The 22,045-nt window shown below is 42.5% G+C and overlaps 1 protein-coding gene across 10 annotated transcripts in view; it reads right to left on the bottom strand.

Moving 5' to 3' along the window:
* Positions 1-22,045, bottom strand: part of PTPRO (protein tyrosine phosphatase receptor type O) — a 570,099-nt gene that overhangs the window by 54,235 nt on the left and 493,819 nt on the right. For all 10 annotated transcript variants that reach the window (XM_073564603.1, XM_073564604.1, XM_073564609.1 and 7 more), the window contains one exon: positions 17,779-17,913. In XM_073564603.1, the coding sequence (XP_073420704.1) occupies positions 17,779-17,913 (135 nt within the window). The remainder of the gene's footprint in view (positions 1-17,778; positions 17,914-22,045) is intronic.

The raw sequence follows: 22,045 nt of genomic DNA, 5'->3' as shown, positions 1-22,045 counted from the left end.
CTGCGTGGACAAGAACTCATACTAAAATGAACCTTCAAGTGTGGAAGCAGATGCCTTACACATGGACTAACCGATGGAACAGGAAAAACTTCCTGATTTTTGGAAAGTCCAATTAAATCTTTATATTAGATGTGAAAAATAAATAAAATTGTATTTTATTAGTTTCCATTAAAATAAACTAAAAATAAAATCATGATAATATAATAAAAAAAAAAAATTCTCCAAATGAGATATATGCCTTAAGAATTGTCTGTTAAGTATTATACGGAGACGTGTAGAAATAATCTTTATAAATCTACAGCCGACACACTGTGTTACTACTATGTAGCAGAGTCAAGGACAGTTAACCATTTCAATTGTCCTGAAAGTTAAAAACAGGTCTGGTGGATAGGAAGAAAAAAACTTTTTTGAAATCATTCTTTCCAGAGGAGCGGGAGTGAACTCCCGGGCCGCGCTCACCATTACAAAGGAAGGTGGGAGCAAGCATGGCGGAGAAGGAGCCGTCACCACTTGACAGGTTTATTACACTTCAGGATCGCGCCACAACAAATTACATGCCTCAGATCAAGGAGAGAAGAAAAGGAAGGAAAGTAACCGCAGCAGGGGTTACAAACCGCAAGGAGTGTGATCACTCACCTACAAGGAGAATCTGATTTTTAAAAAGCAAATATAATCATAAATGTAAAAATATAAATAAGGTGACAATGGAAAATGAGAGGCTTAATATCCACAAGGACTCAGTAAATATCTATAAATATATAAAGTCACAAAAGGGGTAAAGGCATAAAGTTACTAAGGAAAAAGGTTATAATAAATTATCAAAAAATATACTTTGACGAGGGGACTGTGCCATTGGAATAAAAATCTGGCATTTTTCTTTATAAGCACAAATTGATCATAAATATATATACAGAAATACAAAGAAGTTATATCTATCAGTACACATATTCCTATTCTTATAAAACCATACAAAGTGATAATATAAAAATATATTTATAGGAAATCCATACACATTCCATATAAGAGGGCAATAGAATTCAGATAAAAACCTCAGTGATTTCATTGAAACCTTGCGGCTTTAGGCTGCCTAATTTATAGATCCAGTACACTTCCTTTCTATTTAATTTCATAGATCTATTCGGAAGGTGCTTAGGTATATGGTCAGTCGGGCTGATTTTCAGAGACCTAAACTCTTTATTATGTTCCAGGGTATAGTGTTTGGAGAACCCATGAGTAAGCAAACCTATTTTGATATTGTGGCGATGACAATTTAGCCTGAGATGTAGGGGCTGCGTGGTTCTCCCCACATACATACTGTTTGCCACAAGGACATTCAATGACATAAATTATAAAATCAGAGTTACAGTTAAAAAAAAGGGAATCATAAATTTTTCCTTTGTAGAAAAAGAGATTATATGATCAGCTTTGTGATTTATATTAGAACAACATAGACAATTTCTATGGCCACATTTAAAAATCCCCTTAATGGAACTAATGGTATGACTAACACCCGAGCTCGTAAAGGATCTCAGACGGCTAGGGGCTATAAGATCTTTAGTGGTAGGGGCTCTCCGAAATGTAATCCCTGGATTCCTGGGGAGAATTTTGCATAAAATAGGATCATTTATGCCAGTTCTTCTGAAGAATTTTACGGATTTCCTTGTGCTAAACAAAAAATTGCGTGATAAAATTAAATGAATAATTATTATTAGACGTGGTTCTCTCTTTGGGTACCAATAATGTGCTCTGATTTAATTTTAAAGAGTTCTTATAGGCATTATTGACCAAATGTGATGGATACTTTTGAGATGAAAATCTTTTCTTTAGTAGATTGGACTGTTCCTTAAAATCAACATCTAATGAACAATTTTTTCTAATACGTTGGAACTGATTACTAGGAATGTTGTTAAGCCATTTATTATAGTGACCACTACTATAATGGATGTATCCATTGGTATCCACTTTTTAAAAAAAAGTTCTGCTACAAACCTTTTTGTTGTGAATAAAGAGATTGACATCTAAAAAATTAATCGAAAGATTACTAAGGGTCACTGTGAAGGATAAATCCCAGCTGTTGGAATTTATTTCATGAATGAAGGCTTCAGCATTATTGGTAGAATTATCCCAGATAAGAAATAAATCATCTATAAATCTTTTGTAAAAAATAATATGTTTATTCCAATTATCATTTAAGATAAAAATTTCCTCGAAAATCCCCATAAAAAGGTTAGCAAACGTAGGTGCTACCTTCAAACCCATAGCAGTCCCCTTTATCTGATGATAAAATGATTTGTCGAAAGTAAAAAAATTATTTTTTAATATAAAATGAATTCCTTTTATGATAAAATCCTTTTGTGTCACAGAGAGACTACTGTCAGATTTCAAAAAGTGATGCAAACAATTAATGCCCACATCATGCGGAATGTTAGAATAAAGTGCAGCAACATCCAATGTAATAAAAACATATTGCGGTTTCCAAGTGACTTCTTGCAGTAAATATAACAAGTGAGTTGAGTCCATGAGATGACTTTTTAAATTAAAGACGTGCGGTAGCATGATCCTATCAATATAATGAGCCAAGTTCGATGTCTGGGAATTAATACCCGCAGTTATCGGTCTGCCCGGAGGGTTGTAAGGATTTTTATGCACTTTAGGTAAGTGGTAAAAAAAAGGAATATTAGGGTTTTTAATAGTGAAAAAGTTCTCTTCTTTATTATCAAAAATATTAAAGGAGAAACCCTCATTAATAAGTGCACTATAGGCTTGAATGGAATTAGAGTAATCATTGAATGAGCTTTTAACATAATAATTAGTGTCAGACAGAATTCTGAGGGCTTCATTGATGTAGTCACACCGATTCTGGATCACAATCCCCCCACCTTTATCAGCCGGTCTAATTACAAGATTATCATTTAGCGATAATGATTTTATTGCTTGTTTCTCTTGTAAAGTAAGATTAAATTTCTTTTTATTATCAATAAATGGTTTATGTGTAATTTTTTCAAATTCTTTCTGAACAATGTCAATGTAATTTGGTGACTCTAGTCCTCTACAGGATAAAAATTGGATTTAGAGGGGACCTCAAGATGAAAAAGTTGTGGAGAATCATAAGCATATTCTTCAGCATCTGGAACGTTATTATCTTGGTTTTTTGAAAAGTGTCTTTTTAGGGTAAGTTTCCTAATAAAAATCTGCAAATCCAGAAATAAATCAAAGTCCTTAGATCTGTTGTTGGGACAGAACGATAATCCCTTGGAAAGGAGGGTTTTCTCATCATTGGTCAGAACATATTCCGATAAATTAAAGATATTTGAAGTGACACCCTCATCATTAGTTACTACGGTAGCATTCTTCCACGCTTTATTTCTCCCACCTCTTGTTCCTCTGTAACACTTTTTCTTTTTCCATTTTTTGGCAGAAAGAACTGATTTAATTGGGTGCTCTTTAGGGCACGGGGTAAAAAAGGAACAGTACCATTATTTGAAACATTGGAATTATCCAGTAAAATTGAATTTCCAGTTTGGGAAGCTATAATGACGTCTTTTTTGACAATACTGGAGTTGTCAGATATTCCAGTATTGGAGGGTTGTGAGGGTATAAGCATGCTGGGTGTTGTATCATGTACCGATAAATCCAGTAATGAGATAGGGAAAGGAGGAGAAGAATCAGGGAAAGAGTTATCACTCTTTTTCTCGGGTGGACAAATTTTATTAGATGTGGAGGAATTTTTCCCTTTCTCTTTATCATTACAAATATTGACTTGATTGATTTGTATTTTAATTTTCTCCAGATGTTCTCTGGCTTCGAGCAGAGTATTGGAATAATTGAGAAAACTCTTATTCAGTGTTTTGGAAGAAGTTTTAGGGGTGCTCATGCTTTCAGGTGGATTAATAGAAATAGAATTATTATCCAGATTTGCGGTGAGAACCTTGGTGGGAAGGGATTAAGGGTCAGGTTGACTTGGCACATTATCAGATTTGTTAGTTATTTCGGTATTAGAACCAATGTCCATCCGATTTTTATCATTGGGCTTCGTTAAAACAGATTTTTCATTAGCAGGAACGGTTGAGATATTCAGGTTTGAGTTTTTATTTTTATAAATATTCTTAGATTTGTAATCTTCCCTGTCCCTTTGCAGTTTTTTTGATTTTCTCATTATAGTATCATTTTCAAGCTGTAAAATAAATGTAGCAACATTAGAATTAATTTTCTTGTACTCTGGATGTGTTGCAAAGGGTAGGAGCTTGTCATGAATTTGTTTAATCTTAACAGTTGCTATATCGCAGAGTTGGGATCTCTTTTTAAAAAGGCAGGTTAACCTGTCTGTCATACAGTTATTTAAAATACCATTCCAATCATTAGTAAAAACCGAGTCCCCAGGAAAGGGGGAGTCATGTGTAATCCTAAGGCCTCTGGGGCAGATATTCTCTCTCAGGTAAATCGGGGCCGTACTGTCACAACTGAGGGATGGAGTGGAGCACCAGTCCTCTATCTCAGCAGGAAGCTGAATAAACATGAGCAAAAGTATGCAGTCGTAGAAAAAGAGTGCCTCGCCATTAAGTGGGCTCTAGAGGCCCTCAAATATTACCTGGTGGGCAGAAAGTTCAGGCTGATCACTGACCATGCCCCTCTCAAGTGGATGCACTTGCACAAGGAACGGAATAGCCGGGTGACCCGGTGGTTCCTTGCCCTGCAGGCCTACACTTTTACGGTGGAGCACCGCCCAGGGGTACAGATGGGGAATGCAGATGCCCTGTCCCGAGTGCACTGTTTGGCGGGTGTCATTGCTCGACCGGAGTGGTCTGAGCAGAGGGGGGGATATGTGAGAATCATGTGGGAGTAGTGGATGAGGGCAGGTATATCTCGCCCAGATTCCTTTCCTATGTGACCTAGTCTGGTCAGTATCGCACCTGGTTACTAATGAATAATGGGAGGCGGATATAAAAGGATGCCAGGTGGTTGTGTGAGTGTCTCAGCCTGGGAACACAGAGAGCCTGTCTGTGTGAGAGACACACGTGAGTGAAAGCAGTGCCCACTGCAACTGTGGTTTGGCTGGACGGGAGAAGCCCGCCAGTTGGTAGTTAGGTTGTACCTTGTTTAGTTAGTGCCGCACAGGCAAGGATTTGTTTTATGTTTTTATTTACTTTATGCATTGCTTTCACCTTTAATAAACCTGACCCAGTGTCAGTTATTATTATTATTATTTATTGTTATAGCGCCATTTATTCCATGTAAGGAGGGGTATACATAAAAACAAGTACAATAATCTTAAACAATACAAGTCATAACTGGTACAGGAGGAGAGAGGACCCTGCCCGCGAGGGCTCACAATCTACAAGGGATGGGTGATAATACAATAGGCGAGGGTAGAGCTGGTCGTGCAGCGGTTTGGTCGTTCGGTGGTTACTGCAGGTTATACCCGGATCGTGCGCCTGAGTTTCATGCTGAACGCACGTGACCTTTGACCCCAGCAAAGGCGATCCCGGAGTGTTTTATCACAGACCCAAAACACACTTCAAAAAGCACTAGAAAATGGTTTGAGAGAAAGCACTGGAGACTTCTAAGGTGGCCAGCAATGAGTCCAGACCTGAATCCCATAGAACACCTGTGGAGAGATCTAAAAATGGCAGTTTGGAGAAGGCCCCCTTCAAATATCAGGGACCTGGAGCAGTTTGCCAAAGAAGAATGGTCTAAAACTCCAGCAGAGCATTGTAAGAAACTCATTGATGGTTACCGGAAGCGGTTGGTCGCAGTTATTTTGGCTAAAGGTTGTGCAACCAAGTATTAGGCTGAGGGTGCCAATACTTTTGTCTGGCCCATTTTTGGAGTTTTGTGTGAAATGATCAATGTTTTGCTTTTTGCTTCATTCTCTTTTGTGTTTTTTCATTTAAGACAAATTAAATGAAGATAATAATACCAAAGAATTTGTGTTTGCAATCATTTTCAGGAAGAAACTGAGTATTATCTGACAGAATTGCAGGGGTGTCAATACTTTTGGCCACAACTGTACATAAGCCTGCTCATCTTCCTCTGCTTATTGTCACTGATCGTTAACATGAAACACTGAGGATTGACTGACGAGTAACAAATCACTAATAAAACACAGCAAGAAAATATCTAATAGTACACAACAATATCGACGCAACCAGTGCTCTGTGCTGGAAAAAGTCTCTAAGGCTATGTGCACACGCTGCGGTTTTTGCTGCGGTTCAGCTGCAGTTTTGGCCGCAGCAGAACTGCAGCAGTTCTGCAGACAGTGTACAGTAGCATGTTATCCTATGGGATTTACATTCTGCTGTGCAGATGCTTCGGATTTTTAACTGCGGAAAAGCTGCGGTTTTGAATCCGCAGAAAGAATTGACATGTCAATTGTTTCTGCGGATTCTGCTGCGGTTTGCCACCTAGTCCACTGTCCAGGTGGCAAACCACAGGCAAAACCGCAGGTCATTTTACCTGCGGTTCCGCAGATAAGAATCTGCAGACCAGTCCACAGTGTGTGCACATAGCCTTAGAGTTCTGGACTCCGCTCTACATCCATTTGTCCTATTGTCTTTAGTAAATGGCCATATCGTCACACTCCTATCAATAGAAAGCTAAAATCATCATGGGAAATATGACATATCTATTGCCTGGGACCTGCAGGAGGGCAGATATCCTGGAGATTGGAGATCCCATAATTTTTTTGAGACCTAGCCTCACCCTCAATGAGGTCAGCAGCCCCAATCTGAGGTCACCCAGGGGAGCTATGTGGGCATGACTTCTATCTAATAAAAGCAGACTCTGAATTATAATCATGGCTAAGTGCTAGGTGATACAACTTCTGTAAGGCTGCACCATTTTCCAATCGCAGCGCCCTTCTCCGCTCAGATCTGCACCATTCTGAGGATATCTGGACTAGTCATTTTTTTTGTTTATCCTCATTATTTTATGTGATTGTATATACTGTATTGTTTTGTCTCCATTTGTATATTTTTATAAACACTGCCTACTTTTTGGATTAATTATAAACAATGTAACAGCTTTGTTCCTCTTTCTATTTAAACCGCACCCTGAAGCCTTGTGAGGCCCCACGTTATCAGTAACGGACATCCAATCTGTCAGGATCCTGTCAGCGCCGGCGTGCAGCCTCCGCAGAGCATGGACTCACCCGCTCTGTATGGGGGCCCGGGGTCAGGTACAGCCGGAAAGTACAGATACACAGGACCTGTGGATGCTGAGGTTTAGCAAGCAGTCACAGGACCTACGGTCATGTAACTGCAAGGGGGCGGGGCTTAGCGTCCTGCTTTCAGAGATGGAAGGACACTATACAGAAATACTCAGAGTCAGGCAAAACGGAGGTCATATACAGAGATATCAGTAAAGTGCCAGGGATGAGACAGAACGGATAGTCAGGGCCAAGCAGAGGTCAAAACCAAACAGACATAGAAGGTACCAAGCAGAATCCAAAGCAATATCCAGAGAACAGACCGAGTCGTTCACAGAGAATCAAGCAACCAGAACACAGCACTAACACACTCGGGTCACCACACAATGCCAAGGGCGAAAGTATAACTGACGGGGGATGGGAGCTTCCTGAGGCTATAAGAAGCTTTCCCAGAACCAATGAGTGGCCACCATAATAAGTCCCAGGTCTGCAGGTAAGAGTCTGCACTGAGATCAAAACATTAACCCCAGAAGTGCCGGTCAACCCAGCACTGGTATCATGACACAATCCGCCTGTAATAAATGATTGGTGGTGGCAATAAGTAGTGGTTCTTTTTTCTTGTTATTATGGAGCTGGTAGTGAACGTATCGGGGCATTTAAACTGTGTTCCTAATTATTATGCAAAAAGAGTTTAGGAGTGATAAGGTTAGAATTTTTTTGTTTGTCATTTAAACTCATTGATGGTGATGTGTGTCAGGGCTCTTTATCACTGAAAGCAATTGCAGATACCTGTGCAAATTAGTTTGGCAGGTGTGTCCAAATAAAGGCAAGACTACTTAAGAAGGCTGTTCCACATTATTAAGCAGCCTACATTTTTTGCCAAAATGGGAAAGATAAAGGATGTGTCGGCTGCTGAGAAGCAACAAATTGTGGAGTATTTAGGTCAAGGCGTGACTACAATCAACATTGCCAAGACACTTCATCGTGATCATCGCACAATCAAGAAGTATGTAGCTGATTCCCAGCACACACATGTGCGTGCTGATAAGGAAAAATTGAGGACTCTTTCCAACAGGCAATTGCGTCAGGTTAAAAGAGCAGCTGCAAAAATGCCTTGTCATAGCGGCAGACAAGCTTTTGAAGCTGCTGGTGCCTCCAACGTCCCCCGAACAACAAGATGCAGGGTCCTTCAGAGGTTTGCAGCTGTGCGTAAGCCATCCTGTCGACCACCTCTATCCACTGCACACAAGCAGAAATGGCTCCAGGGGGCCAAACGAGACATGAAGACTGACTTCCAAACTGTTTTGTTCACCGATGAGTGCCGTGCAACGCTCGATGGTCCAGATGGATGGAGTGGAGGATGGCTGGTTGATGGACACCCAAAAAAAAAACACGGCTAAGGCGCCAACAAGGAGGAGGTGGAGTAATGTTTTGGGCTGGAATCATGGGGAGAAAGATTGTCAGCCCCATTAGGATCCCTGAAGGGGTAAAGATGAACTCCATAATCTATGTGGAATTTCTAAAACAGCACTTCCTGCCATGGTTCAAGAGGAAAAACCGTGCTTTCCGCAGCAAGATCATTTTCATGCTGATAATGCACCGTCTCATGCTGCAAATAACACATCTGCCTCTCTGGCTGCTATGGGCATAAAAGAGGACAAACTTATGGTGTGGCCACCATCTTCCCCTGACCTCAACCCCATTGAGAACCTCTGGAGCATCATAAAAAAAGGAATGTCTATGATGGTGGGAGGCAGTTCACATCTAAGCAACAGCTCTGGGAGGGGATTCTGTCCACATGCAAAACAATTGAAGCACAAACAATCCAAAAACTGACAAATTCAATGGACAAGAGAGTTCAGAAGCTTCTTTCGAACAAGGGGTCCTATGTGCAAATGTAACATCACCGAGAAGAAAGTTTTGACTTGAAAACTGTTTGATTTCATTCTGTAATAAGCTGATAATGCTTATCATTCCACAATTGACCATTTTTTTGTTCAAAATAAAAATAAAAAGGTTGAAAACTCTGCTGTGCATAATAAATTGGAGCATGCATTTTGATTTCTTATTTTTTAAAATATCCTGTTTTCATAGGCAGTTTGTTCAAAAACATTGCAATTATACTAGAATATTAGAGGACTGGAAAATAACAATGACTGCAATTCATATAGGTAATTTAGAGAAAATATGAGGAAATATTTTTTGTATAATAATTTGGAACAGTGTATATTCAGGGCTGCCACTAGGAATTTTGGGGCCCCATACTGGCAAAATTTTCAGTGCCCCTTTAGACTCCCTCCCAGGCTCCACCCCAGCCCCGCCTCCACCCCTCGAACTGTCTACAGCCCCACCGCTCTCTCTTGGAAAAACTCCACTTCTCAATCAAACATTAACAGTTCCCATCACCAGATCACACATATAGTCAGCAGCTCTTGTTTTGGCCAAAAGATTTTTTTAATTTGCCACCACGACAAGGTAGACTTTTTTGCCGGGCCCTAGTCTAACCTATTAAACATTTGTTAAAATATCCAATACAATTTAGGTATATTTTACGTTTCAATTTTTAAAATGACCAATTGTATCACATCCAAAAGGGACAAATACCACCTCACTATGGCCAGACACAATATTACCACCACATACTGACCTATAATACCACATACAAGGAACAAGTACAGCCACACCATGTCCAGACCACATATTACCACCACATGGTGACCAATAATACTGCTTACATGGAACAAATACCAACACACCATGACCAGACCACATTGTTGTGAATGGGTCACCAAGGAGAAAAAAGCAAAACAAGCTAAGTCACAGAAAACCAGAGAGGTTGGTAACTATGCAGATTGCAGATCCCTGATCTTACCACACAACTAGCAGTAGCCGTGGAGCGTGCCTACGATGGTCCTAGACGCCTCGTCACGGCCGGAGTACTAAATAAGCCTAAAGCAAGAAAAGAGAAAACTAACTGCCCCAGAGCAGACCCCAAAGAAATAGATAGCTCCCACACATGTATTGACGGTGAAACAAGATGAAGGCACAAACACAGGCAGGAAAATAGGTTGAGCAAATAATGGGGCCTAAACAGGAAAGGAAAGGAAAGACACTGTCTGCAACCTGCAAAAAACCCTACAAAAATCATGTTCAACACTTCTGATAGCAAAATTAACCCTGAAGTCACTAGACTTCTCCCACTATATCAGCACTCTGAAATATTCTGAGACAGAGCAAAAAGAGACTGAACTAGTAAGGGACAAAAAGCCAATTGGCAAAATACTGATAAATAAGAGTGGAAATTCAGCACAGCCCCCAGCAGGGGCTGGCTGACCACACCAAAAACTGAATAGACCAACAAAATCAAGTGTGAACATTAGCAGAAAAACTTAGCTTTAGATCACTGGAACAGAGCTGAAAACCAAGAGCTGACAAGCCAGAAGGAATCACCAGCAACTGAATAGGGCGTCGGCTGTCTTAAATCCAATCCGAGACTCCTGAGATCCAATCGTCACCGTCATTCTCAGGTGGCAGATCTCCAACGATCACATCAGCCTCTCTACCTCCTGTTACCACCAGAGGGAATCTGGAAGGAGAACTCACAACTGGTGAACCTGAGAATGAACTCACAACAGTACCCCCCCCTTGAGGAGGGGTCACCGAACCCTCATCCACGCCACCAGGCCGATCAGGATGGGCCCGGTGAAAAGCATGAACCAATCTATTGGCATGAATATCGGAGGCAGAGACCCAAGAATTATCCTCCTGACCATAACCCTTCCATTTGACCAAATACTGGAGTCTCCGTCTAGCCAGACGGGAATCCAGTATCTTCTCTACCTCATATTCCACATTGCCTTTAACCAATACAGGGTCAGGAGGTGCTGCCATAGGAACCACTGGCTCAACAAACCTCTTCAACAGAGATTTGTGAAATACGCTATGGATCTTGAACGTAACTGGAAGAGCCAATCGAAACGAAACAGGATTAAGAATTTTCAAAATCTTATAAGGACCAATAAATCTTGGCTTAAATTTAGGAGATGCAACCTTCATAGAAATATTCTTAGACGACAACCAAACCATATCACCCACTTTAAACCGGGGACCAATGGTCCTATGCCGGTTGGAAAATCACTGGGCCTTTTCCTGAGAGAGTGACAACTTATCCAGCACTCGGTCCCATATCTGCTGCATTCTCTTAACCACAGTGTCCACACCTGGGCAGGACGAAGATTCCACTTGCCCTGAAGAGAATCGAGGATGAAACCCAAAATTACAGAAAATGGGTGACATCAAAGTGGCAGAACTAGCTCTATTCAGTGCGAATTCGGCCAAGGGCAAAAATGAGACCCAATCATCCTGATCAGCAGATATAAAACATCTCAAATAAGACTCCAAGGTCTGGTTTGTTCTCTCAGTCTGTCCATTGGTCTGGGGATGAAATGCGGAGGAGAAGGATAACTGAATTCCCAGATAGGAACAAAAGGCTTTCCAGAATCTGGAAATAAACTGGACTCCTCTGTCGGACACAATATTCTCAGGAATCCCATGTAACCACCTGTTGTAAAAACAAGGGCACCAACTCAGCGGAAGATGGCAACTTTGGGAGTGGTACAAGATGGACCTTCTTCGAAAATCTATCACAAATCACCCAGATAACAGTCATTCTCTGAGAGACAGGAAGATCAGAAATAAAATCCATTGAGATATGGGTCCATGGCCTCTTGGGCACCAGCAAGGGCATCAGCAACCCACTAGAACGAGAACAGGGTTTAGCCAGAGAACAAGTCCTACAGGACTGTACAAAATTCCTGAGGTCACGAGATAAGGCAGGCCACCAAAAGGACCGACTCACCAAATCTCTGGTACCAAAAATACCTGGATGACCAGCCAATGCGGAGCAATGAATTTCAGACATCACTCTCTTTCTCCACTGGTCAGGAACATACAATTTTCCCATAGGGCAACGCTAAGGTTTATCCTCCTGAAATTTCTCCAGGGCGAGTCTCAAATCGGGGGAAATGGCAGAAAGAACTACCCCCTCACCTAGGATAGTAGTAGGCTCGGTCACACTAAGAGAATCGGCAAAGAAACTCCTAGAAAGGGCATCTTCCTTAACATTCTTAGTGCCCGGAAGAAAAGAGACCACAAAATTAAAACGCGTGAAAAACAAGGCCCATCTAGCCTGTCTAGGATTCAAGCATTTGGCCGACTCCAGATAAATCAGATTCTTGTGATCGGTGAGAACCACAACTTGATGTCTAGCTCCCTCCAACCAATGTCTCCACTCCTCAAATGCCCACTTCATGGCCAACAATTCCCGATTCCTCACGTCATAGTTGCATTCAGATGGGGAGAACTTTCGAGAAAAGAAGGCACAGGGATTCATCATAGAAGTCACAGGGTCTTTTTGGGACAAAACAGCTCCTGCACCAATCTCAGAAGCATCTACCTCCACCTGAAATGGAAGTGAGACATCAGGTTGCCGTAAAACTGGAGATTAAGTAAATCTCTGCTTAAGCTCCTGAAATGCTGAGATAGCCTCAGGAGACCAATTCGGCACATCAGCACCCTTCTTGGTCAGATCAGTCAGTGGTTTGACAATACCAGAAAAATTACCTATAAATTTACGATAGAAATTAGCAAAACCCAAAAACTTCTGGAGGGCCTTCAAAGAAGTAGGCTGAACCCAATAATAAATGGCCTGTACCTTGGCCGGGTCCATTTCAATAGTCGATGGAGATAAGATAAATCCCAAAAATGAAATCCTCTGTACACCAAAAAGGCATTTCGATCCCTTAACAAACAGGGAATTCTCCCTCAAAATCCGGAACACGGTCCGGACGTGTTCCACATGAGAATCCCAATCACTAGAAAAGATCAAAATATCATCCAGATAGATGATCAAAAACTTATCCACAAGGTCACGGAAAATATCATTCATAAAGGACTGTAAGACAGAAGGGGCATTAGTGAGCCCAAAAGGCATCACCAGGCACTCAAAATGTCCCTCCGGAGTATTAAACGCCGTCTTCCATTCATCCCCGTGCTTGATGCGAATAAGATTATACGCCCCCCTGAGGTCAAGCTTAGTAAACCAGCAGGCACTCTTAACTCTGGAGAATAAATCAGACATCAGAGGTAACGGGTACTGATATTAAACCGTCATCTTGTTATGGGAACGATAATCAATACACGGACTTAATGACCCATCTTTCTTGGCCACAAAAAAAAAACAGCACCTAAAGGTGACGAGGATGGTCTAATATGACCCTTCTCCAATGACTCCTTAATATAGGATCGCACAGCATCATGTTCGGGTACTGATAAGTTGAAATGCCGACCCTTGGGAAATTTACACCCAGGCATCAACTCAATTGCACAGTCATAACTCCTATGAGGAGGCAAAGACGCAGACTTGCTCTCACTAAATACATCAGAAAAATCGGCTATATAATCAGGAATATCATGAAACTGAGGAGAGGTGGAGAAAACAGGAGCGTCCGTAAGAACACACTGACAACCCCAACTCACCACAGACACAGATCTCCAATCCAAAACTGGATTATGAGTTTGCAACCAAGGAAAACCCAGAACAATAGTATCATGCAGATTATGCAGCACCAAAAATTTACAATTTTCTTGGTGGTCTGGGGCAACTCGCATTATCACCTGGGTCCAAAACTGAGGTTTATTCTCCGCCAAAGGAGTAGCATCAATACCCCTCAAAGGAATAGGCGTCCGCAGCGGCGTCATGGAAAAACCACAACGTTTAGCAAAGTCCAAATCCATCAGATTCAAAGCTGCTCCTGAATCCACAAAAGCCTTCGTGGAAAACGTGGATAAGGAGCAGATCAGAGTAATTGCCAAAAGGAACTTAGGCTGTACACTGCCCACAGCAAATGTGTGTGCAAAACGTTTCTCTTGTTTAGGGCAGACAGAAATAGTATAAGAGGCATCTCCACAGAAAAAACACAGCTTATTACGCCTTCTAAACTCCTGACGTTGCGCCCTAGACAAAACCCCATCACATTACACAGGTTCAGACGTTTGTTAAAAAGGTGGCAGCGCCTCCCGTGTAGTTTTACGTTCACGTAAATGCCGATCAACTTGAATGGCTAATGACATAGAATCATCCAGACCAGAGGGAACAGGAAATCCCACCATAACATCTTTTACGGTCTCTGATAACCCCCTCCGAAAGAGAGCTGCCAATGCATTCCATGTAGTAAGGACCGCCCACTTTCGGAATTTTTGACAGTATAACTCTGCAGAATCCTGACCCTGGTTTAATGCCAACAGGGCTCTCTCAGCTTGATCAACAGCATTAGGTTCATCAAACAACAACCCCAAGGCCTGAAAAAATGCATCCACATTAGTCAGAATAGGATTTTCAGGTGTCAGAGAAAAAGCCCAATCCTGGGGATCGCCGCACAGCAAGGAGATGACAATTTTAACCTGCTGCACAGAGCTCCTCGATGAGTTAGGCTTCAAGGCCAGAAATAATTTACAATTATTCTTAAAATTCAGAAATTTAGACCGATCCCCAGAAAACACACCAGGAGTAGGGATCTTAGGTTCAGCAGCATGTGACTGAATGAGGTAGGTGGAAATTCCCTGCACTTCAGCAGCCAGCTGCTCCACACGATCAGACAATTGCTTAATCTCCATTAGGAAAAAGAAAAAAAAAATCCTCGTACGGCCCCAGAGAAAAAAGAGGAAAAAATATAAAAAAAAAAAAAAAAATTCTGACACTTTTTTTTTTTGACAACTTTTTCCTGGTTTTGAGTACCATAGAATCTGCGGTATGGCTGGTGATTCTGTTATGAATGGGTCACCGAGGAGAAAAAAGCAAAACAAGCTAAGTCACAGAAAACCAGAGAGGTTGGCAACTATGCAGATTGCAGATCCCTGATCTTACCACACAACTAGCAGTAGCCGTGGAGCGTGCCTACGATGTTCCTAGATGCCTCGTCACGGCCGGAGGGCTAAGTGAGCCTAAAGCAAGAAAAGGGAAAACTAACTGCCCCAGAGCAGACCCCAAAGGAATAGATAGCCCCCACACATGTATTGACGGTGAAACAAGATGAAGGCACAAACACAGGCAGGAAAATAGGCTGAGCAAATGATGGGGCCCAACCTAACTAGACAGGTAAGGAAAGGAAAGACACTGTCTGCAATCTGCAGAAAACCCTACAAAAATCATGTCCAACACTTCTGATAGCAAAATTAACCCTGAAGTCACTAGACTTCTCCCACTATATCAGCACTCTGAAATATTCTGAGACAGAGCAAAAAGAGACTGAACTAGTAAGGGACAAAAAGCCAATTGGCAAAATACTGATAAATAAGAGTGGAAATTCAGCACAGCCCCCAGACGGGGCTGGCAGACCACACAAAAAACTGAATAGGCCAACAAAATCAAGTGTGAACATTAGCAGAAAAACTTAGCTTTAGATCACTGGAACAGAGCTGAAAACCAAGAGCTGACAAGCCAGAAGGAATCACCAGCAACTGAATAGGGCGTCGGCTGTCTTAAATCCAATCTGAGACTCCTGAGATCCAATCGTCATCCTCATTCTCAGGTGGCAGATGACCACCGATCAAATCAGCCTCTCTACCTCCTGTTACCACCAGAGGGAATCTGGAAGGAGAACTCACAACTGGTGAACCAGAGAATGAACTCACAACACCACATATTAACACCACACAGTGACCAAATAATAGCACATACAAGGGATAAATACCACCACACCATGGCCGGACAACATGTTACCACCACATAGTGACTGAATACTACAATACTGATCATTAATAAAAAGACACACAATGCCAATATCACCATAAGTGCCATTATACACAGGAGATCTGTACTTAGTATGCAGTGTCTTTGTACAGGTAATACAGTGATCACTGGTGACAATGTACACAGGAACTCTGCATTAGTGTATAGTGTCAGTGTACAGGTAACATACTGACTCACCAGTGACGTCTCTAGGTGAAGTCCTTCTTCGCTTTTCATCTTCATCCAGCACAGACCACCATCACGTCTTCCAGCCAGGGTTTGTCTCTGCAGGAAATAGTAGTTATCTAGAGCTCCACTTGCAGAACACATTACTTATTTTTTTCCCAACTTCTACACTACACCAGATAAATAAAAAAAGGCGACCGTGTCGCTCTGCACAGTAACAGGACCGCCCCCCATTTAAAACAGTATCCTCAAAAAATAAAATAAATATATCCCTTAATTAGCCCCTATGGTAATAATATCCCCCATCCTGACCCCATGTATCTCATTCCTGGCTCCAGCCATATATTCTCCCATCCTGCCCTCATGAGTATCCATTCTGCCCCATATGATCTCCCCATCCTGCCCTATCTGTCCCATGATCCTGACCCATCTGTCACATGATCCTGACCCATGATCCAGCCCCATCTGTGTCCAATTGTATCCATCCAGCCCCATGATCCTGCACCATGTGTCTCCATCCTGCACCATGATTCTGCCCTATCTGTCTCCATCCTGCACCATGATCCTGCCCCATCTGGCTCCATCCTGCACCATGATTCTGCCCCATCTGTCTCCATCCTGCACCATGACCCTGCCCCATATTCCTGCCCCTTGTCTCCATCCTACCTCATATTCCTGCCCCTTGTCTCCACCCTGCACCATGTGTTTACATCCTGCACCGTGTCTCCCATTCTGCGCCATGTTTACATCCTGCCCCCAAGTCTCCCATCCTGCCCCAGGTCTCCATTCTGCCCCATGTCTTTACATTCTGCCCTCGTGTCTCCCATCCTTCCCCAGGTCTCCATTCTTCCCAGGTCTCCACTCAGCCCCATGTGTTCACATTCTCCCCCCATGTCTCGCATTGCCCCAGGCTTGCCACTTTCAATTAAAAAAAAACGAAAAAAAAACAACAACACACTTTCTCCTTACCTGGCCGCGGTCCAGCGCCGACATCTATCCCAGGCATTTCAGCGCGGACTAGCCTAAGAATGACAATGACGTCATATGCCGGCGACGTGCGCGCTGAGTCAGCTGCCAGCCTCAGATTGGCTGACTGCTTTTAACTATTGTCGTGTGGGCCCGCACGGCAATAGAGTTTAACTGAACCTGCATCTCGGATGCAGGTTCAGTTTCTGCACCGGCAGAAACCTGTTGTTAGGGACCGGTGAGCAGAAGAAACGGGGCCTGATGCGAGCCCCCTCTGATCATCGGGCCCCATACGCCAGTCAGGTCAGTAATGCCCTGATGGCAATCCCGTTTATATATATTCCATGTGTTGGAATCGGAGGTGTATATACCATATGCTCAGTTAGTTCTCCAATAAGCGGCCTAGCAGTGGAAGCAGCCCTGGCCTCATTCATCACTCGTCAGTCAGTTATGTAATTATCCTGACGATTGGTGGCAGCGGAGTCTTGTACCCCGACAAGCTGATGACAGTGGTGGGATCTGCGTGACCCCCTGGCTGTGCTCTGACACTCCACAAGGACCATATTCATTAGAAGGACTGTTCTGGGGTCTGTAGCAGTTTAGGGGGTCTATATTTTGTGATACAATGAAGGTGAATAATGACTGTGCCTAGCTTTTCCCACACGTGACGACCCGATTGGCTGAGCAGCAGTACCCGTCTCTTCTCGTTGCACTGGGTCAGCATCACGATGACTTGTGATTTCTGCTGGAGAATCATCTTCCAGAAGTCGTTCCTGGTGTCGGGCAGAGGTCCCTGTGTCGCTATGTATTCCTGTGAGGAGTTGTATCCCTGCATCAGAGAAAAATGATGTATTTAATCCATGGCACTGAGCATAGCACTCTGCCCATAGGTCAAGGCCCGAGCACTCTGACCTGTCACAGCTTGCAATGTATGATCACACATATGGGGAAGGCTGACTACAGGCTGAGGAGACCTGGCACCTTAATCATGAGATGACTCTGCTCACCCCATCCTCTGGCGATAATCAGATGACTCTGCTCACCTCACCCTCTAATATTATCCCCTTTCCAACATCGGGCGTACATCTACGCCAATGTTGGACTTTGAAGTTGGGCTCCGACGGTGGGCCCACATCTTTCCTGACACATGTCAGCTGTTTTGAACAGCTGACATGTGCCCGGAACAGCCGCAATCCACCTGCAACTATTAACCAGTTAAATGCCGCTGTCAAACTCTGACAGCGGCATTTAATGTGCGCTTCCAGCCATCGAGCCGGAAATCCGTCCATCGGTGACCCAAGTCATGTGAACATGAGTCATCGATTGGTTGTCATGCAAACCTGAGGTCTCCTATGGTTGTTACTGCCGGATTGCTATCACCTGCTGTATACAGGTGATCTGATCGACTGTATGTAGCAGAGCCGATCGTGTTATGGCAGCTTCTAGTCTCCCATGGAGACTATTGAAGCATGCCAAAAAGAAAAAAAAAAGTTTAAAAATATAAAAAAAAAAAATATATAAAAATTCAAATGACCCCCCTTTTGCCCCATTCGAAATAAAACAATAAAAAAAACAAGATACGGTACATATATTTGGTATTGCCGAGTTCAGAATCGCCTGATTTATCAATAAAAAAAGGATTAACTTGATCGCTAAATGACGTAGCAAAAAAAAGTCAAAACGCCAGAATTACGTTTGTTTGGTTCGCCGTGACATTGCGACCAAAAAAAGATCATATCTGCACCAAAATGGAATCATAAAAAACGTCAGCTCGGCACACAAAAAATAAGCCCTCAACCAACCTGAGATTATGAAAAATGGAGACGCTATGGGTATCGGAAAATGGCACAATTTTTTTAAAAAATATATATTTTGGAATAGTTTGGATATTTATAGTTTGAAATTTTTTCTCATCACTTACATAAAAAAGAACCTAGCCATGTTTGGCGTCTATGAACTCGTAATGACCTGGAGAATCACAATGGCAGGGCAGTGTTAGCATTTAGTGAAAACGATTTAAAAAAAAAAAAACACCAACAAGTGTGGAATTGCACTTTTTTTGCAATGCACTTGGAATTTTTTTCCTGTTTTCGATTACACAACATGGTAAAACCAATGGTGTTTTTCAAAAGTACAACTTGTCCTGCAATAAACAAGCCCTAACCTGGCCATTTTGACCAAAACCTAAAAAAGTTATGGCTCTGGGAAGAAGGGGAGCGAAAAATGAAAATGAAAAACCAAAAATACCTCTGGTCGTTAAGCAGTTAATGAGATGACTGCTGAACCCATCCTCCAATACTAAAGAGAAACTGCTGACTCCGCCCACTAATATTAATGAGAACTGTTGTGAACTCATTTTCTGCTCCACCAGTTGAGAGTTCTCCTTCCGTTCTCCCTCTGGTGGTGACAGGAGGTAGTGAGGTTGGTTTAATTGGTATTGATCTGCCACCTGATGAGGAGGATAACGATTGGATCTCTGGAGTATCAGACTGGATATAAGACAGCCGATGGCCTATCCTGGTGCTGGTGATTCAGTCTGCTTCTCAGGTCTTGGACTTCAGCTCTGTTCCAGTCTTCTCAAGTTAAGTTTGTTTTTGCTATTGTTCACACTTGCTCTTGTTGGTCAATTCAGTTTTTTGTGGTCAGCCAACCCCTGCTGGGGTTGTGCTGAATTTCCACTCCTATTTATCTGTATTTGCCTTTTGGTCCCTTATTAGATTGGCCTCGTTTTGATCTGTCTCAGAATATTTCAGAGTGATGATATAGTGGGAGAAGTCTAGTGACTTCAGTTACTTTTCCTTTTTTCCTGCTTTAGGCTTATGTAGCTTTCCGGTTGTGACGAGGCGTCTAGGATCATCGTAGGCACGCTCCACGACTGCTGCTAGTTGTGCGGTAAGATCAGGGATCTACAATCTGCATAGTTACCAACCTCTCTGGTTTTCTGAGACTTGGCTTGTGTTGTTTTTTCCTCCTTGGTGACCCATTCATAACAGAATCACCAGCCATACCGCAGATTCTAGGGTACTCAAAAGCAGGAGAAAGTTGTTTAAAAAGGAAAAAAAAGAAAAAGAAAAAGCGTCAAAATTTTTTTTTTTTTATAATAATTATATTTTTTCCTCTTTTTCTCTGGGGCCAAAGGAGGATTTTTTTTCCCTCTCCTAATGGAGATTAAGCAACTGTCTGATCGTGTGGAGCAACTTGCTGCTGAAGTACAGGGAATTTCCACCTATCTCATTCAGTCACATGCTGCTGAACCCAAGATTCCTAGTCCTGATGTGTTTTCTGGGCATCAGTCTAAATTTCTGAATTTTAAGAATAATTGTAAATTATTTCTTGCCTTGAAGCCTAACTCATCGGGGAGCTCTGTGCAGCAGGTTAAAATTGTCATCTCCTTGCTGCTCGGCGATCCCCAGGATTGGGCTTTTTCTCTGACACCTGAAAATCCTATTCTGACTAATGTGGATGCATTTTTTCAGGCCTTGGGGTTGTTGTATGATGAACCTAATGCCGTTGATCAAGCTAAGAGAACTCTGTTGGCATTAGACCAAGGTCAGGATCCTGCAGAGTTGTACTGTCAAAAATTCCAAAGGTGGGCGGTCCTTACTACATGGAATGATAGTGCATTGGCAGCTCTCTTTCGGAAAGGTTTATCAGAGACCGTAAAAGATGTTATGGTGGGATTTCCTGTTCCCTCTGGTCTGGATGGCTCTATGTCATTAGCCATTCAAGTTGATCGGCGTTTACGTGACCTTAAAACTACACGGGAGGCGCTGCCACGTTTTGAACAAATGTCTGAACCTGTGTAATGTGATGGGGTTTTGTCTAGGGCGCAACATCAGGAGTTTAGAAGGCGTAATAAGCTGTGTTTTTTCTGTCTGCCCTAAACGAGAGAAACGTTTTGCACACACATTTGCTGTGGGCAGTGTACAACCTAAGTTCCTTTTGGCAATTACTCTGATCTGCTCCTTGCCCACATTTCCACGAAGGCTTTTGTGGATTCAGGAGCAGTTCTGAATCTGATGGATATGGACTTTGCTAAACGTTGTGGTTTGTCCATGACGCCTCTGCAGACACCTATTCCTTTGAGGGGTATTGATGCCACTCCTTTGGCGGAGAATAAACCTCCGTATTGGACCCAGGTGATAATGCAAGTTGCCCCAGACCACCAAGAAAATTGTAAATTTTTGGTGCTGCATAATTTGCATGATACTATTGTTCTGGGGTTTCCCTGGTTGCAAACTCATAACCCAGTTTTGGATTGGAAATCTGTGTCTGTGGTGAGTTGGGGTTGTCAGAGTGTTCTTAGGGATGCTCCTGTTTTCTCCACCTCTCCTCAGTCTCATGATATTCCTGATTATCTGGCTGATTTTTCTGATGTTTTTAGTGAGAGCAAGTCTGCGTCTTTGCCTCCTCATAGGAGTTATGACTGTGCAATTGAGTTGATGCCTGGGTGTAAATTTCCCAAGGGTCGGCTTTTCAACTTATCTGTACCCGAACATGATGCTATGCGATCCTATATTAAGGAGTCATTGGAGAAGGGTCATATTAGACCATCCTCGTCACCTTTAGGCGCTGTTTTTTTTTTCTGGCCAAGAAAGATGGTTCATTAAGACCGTTTATTGATTATCGTTCCCTTAACAAAGTGACGGTTAAATATCAGAACCCGTTACCTCTGATGTCTGATTTATTCTCCAGAGTTAAGAGTGCCTGCTGGTTTACTAAGCTTGACCTCAGGGGGGCGTATAATCTTATTCGCATCAAGCACGGGGATGAATGGAAGACTGCGTTTAATACTCCGGAGGGACATTTTGAGTACCTGGTGATGCCTTTTGGGCTCTCTAATGCCCCTTCTGTCTTCCAGTCCTTTATGAATGATATTTTCCGAGACTTTGTGGATAAGTTTTTGATCATCTATCTGGATGATATTTTGATCTTTTCTAGTGATTGGGATTCCCACGTGG

This window comes from Dendrobates tinctorius, unplaced genomic scaffold, assembly GCF_039654945.1.
Source record: "Dendrobates tinctorius isolate UK_male_01 unplaced genomic scaffold, ASM3965494v1 ptg000464l, whole genome shotgun sequence".
Classification (NCBI taxonomy): domain Eukaryota; kingdom Metazoa; phylum Chordata; class Amphibia; order Anura; family Dendrobatidae; genus Dendrobates; species Dendrobates tinctorius.
The sequence above is the reverse complement of the archived record's forward strand: the minus strand, read 5'-3'. Positions and strand labels throughout refer to the sequence as shown.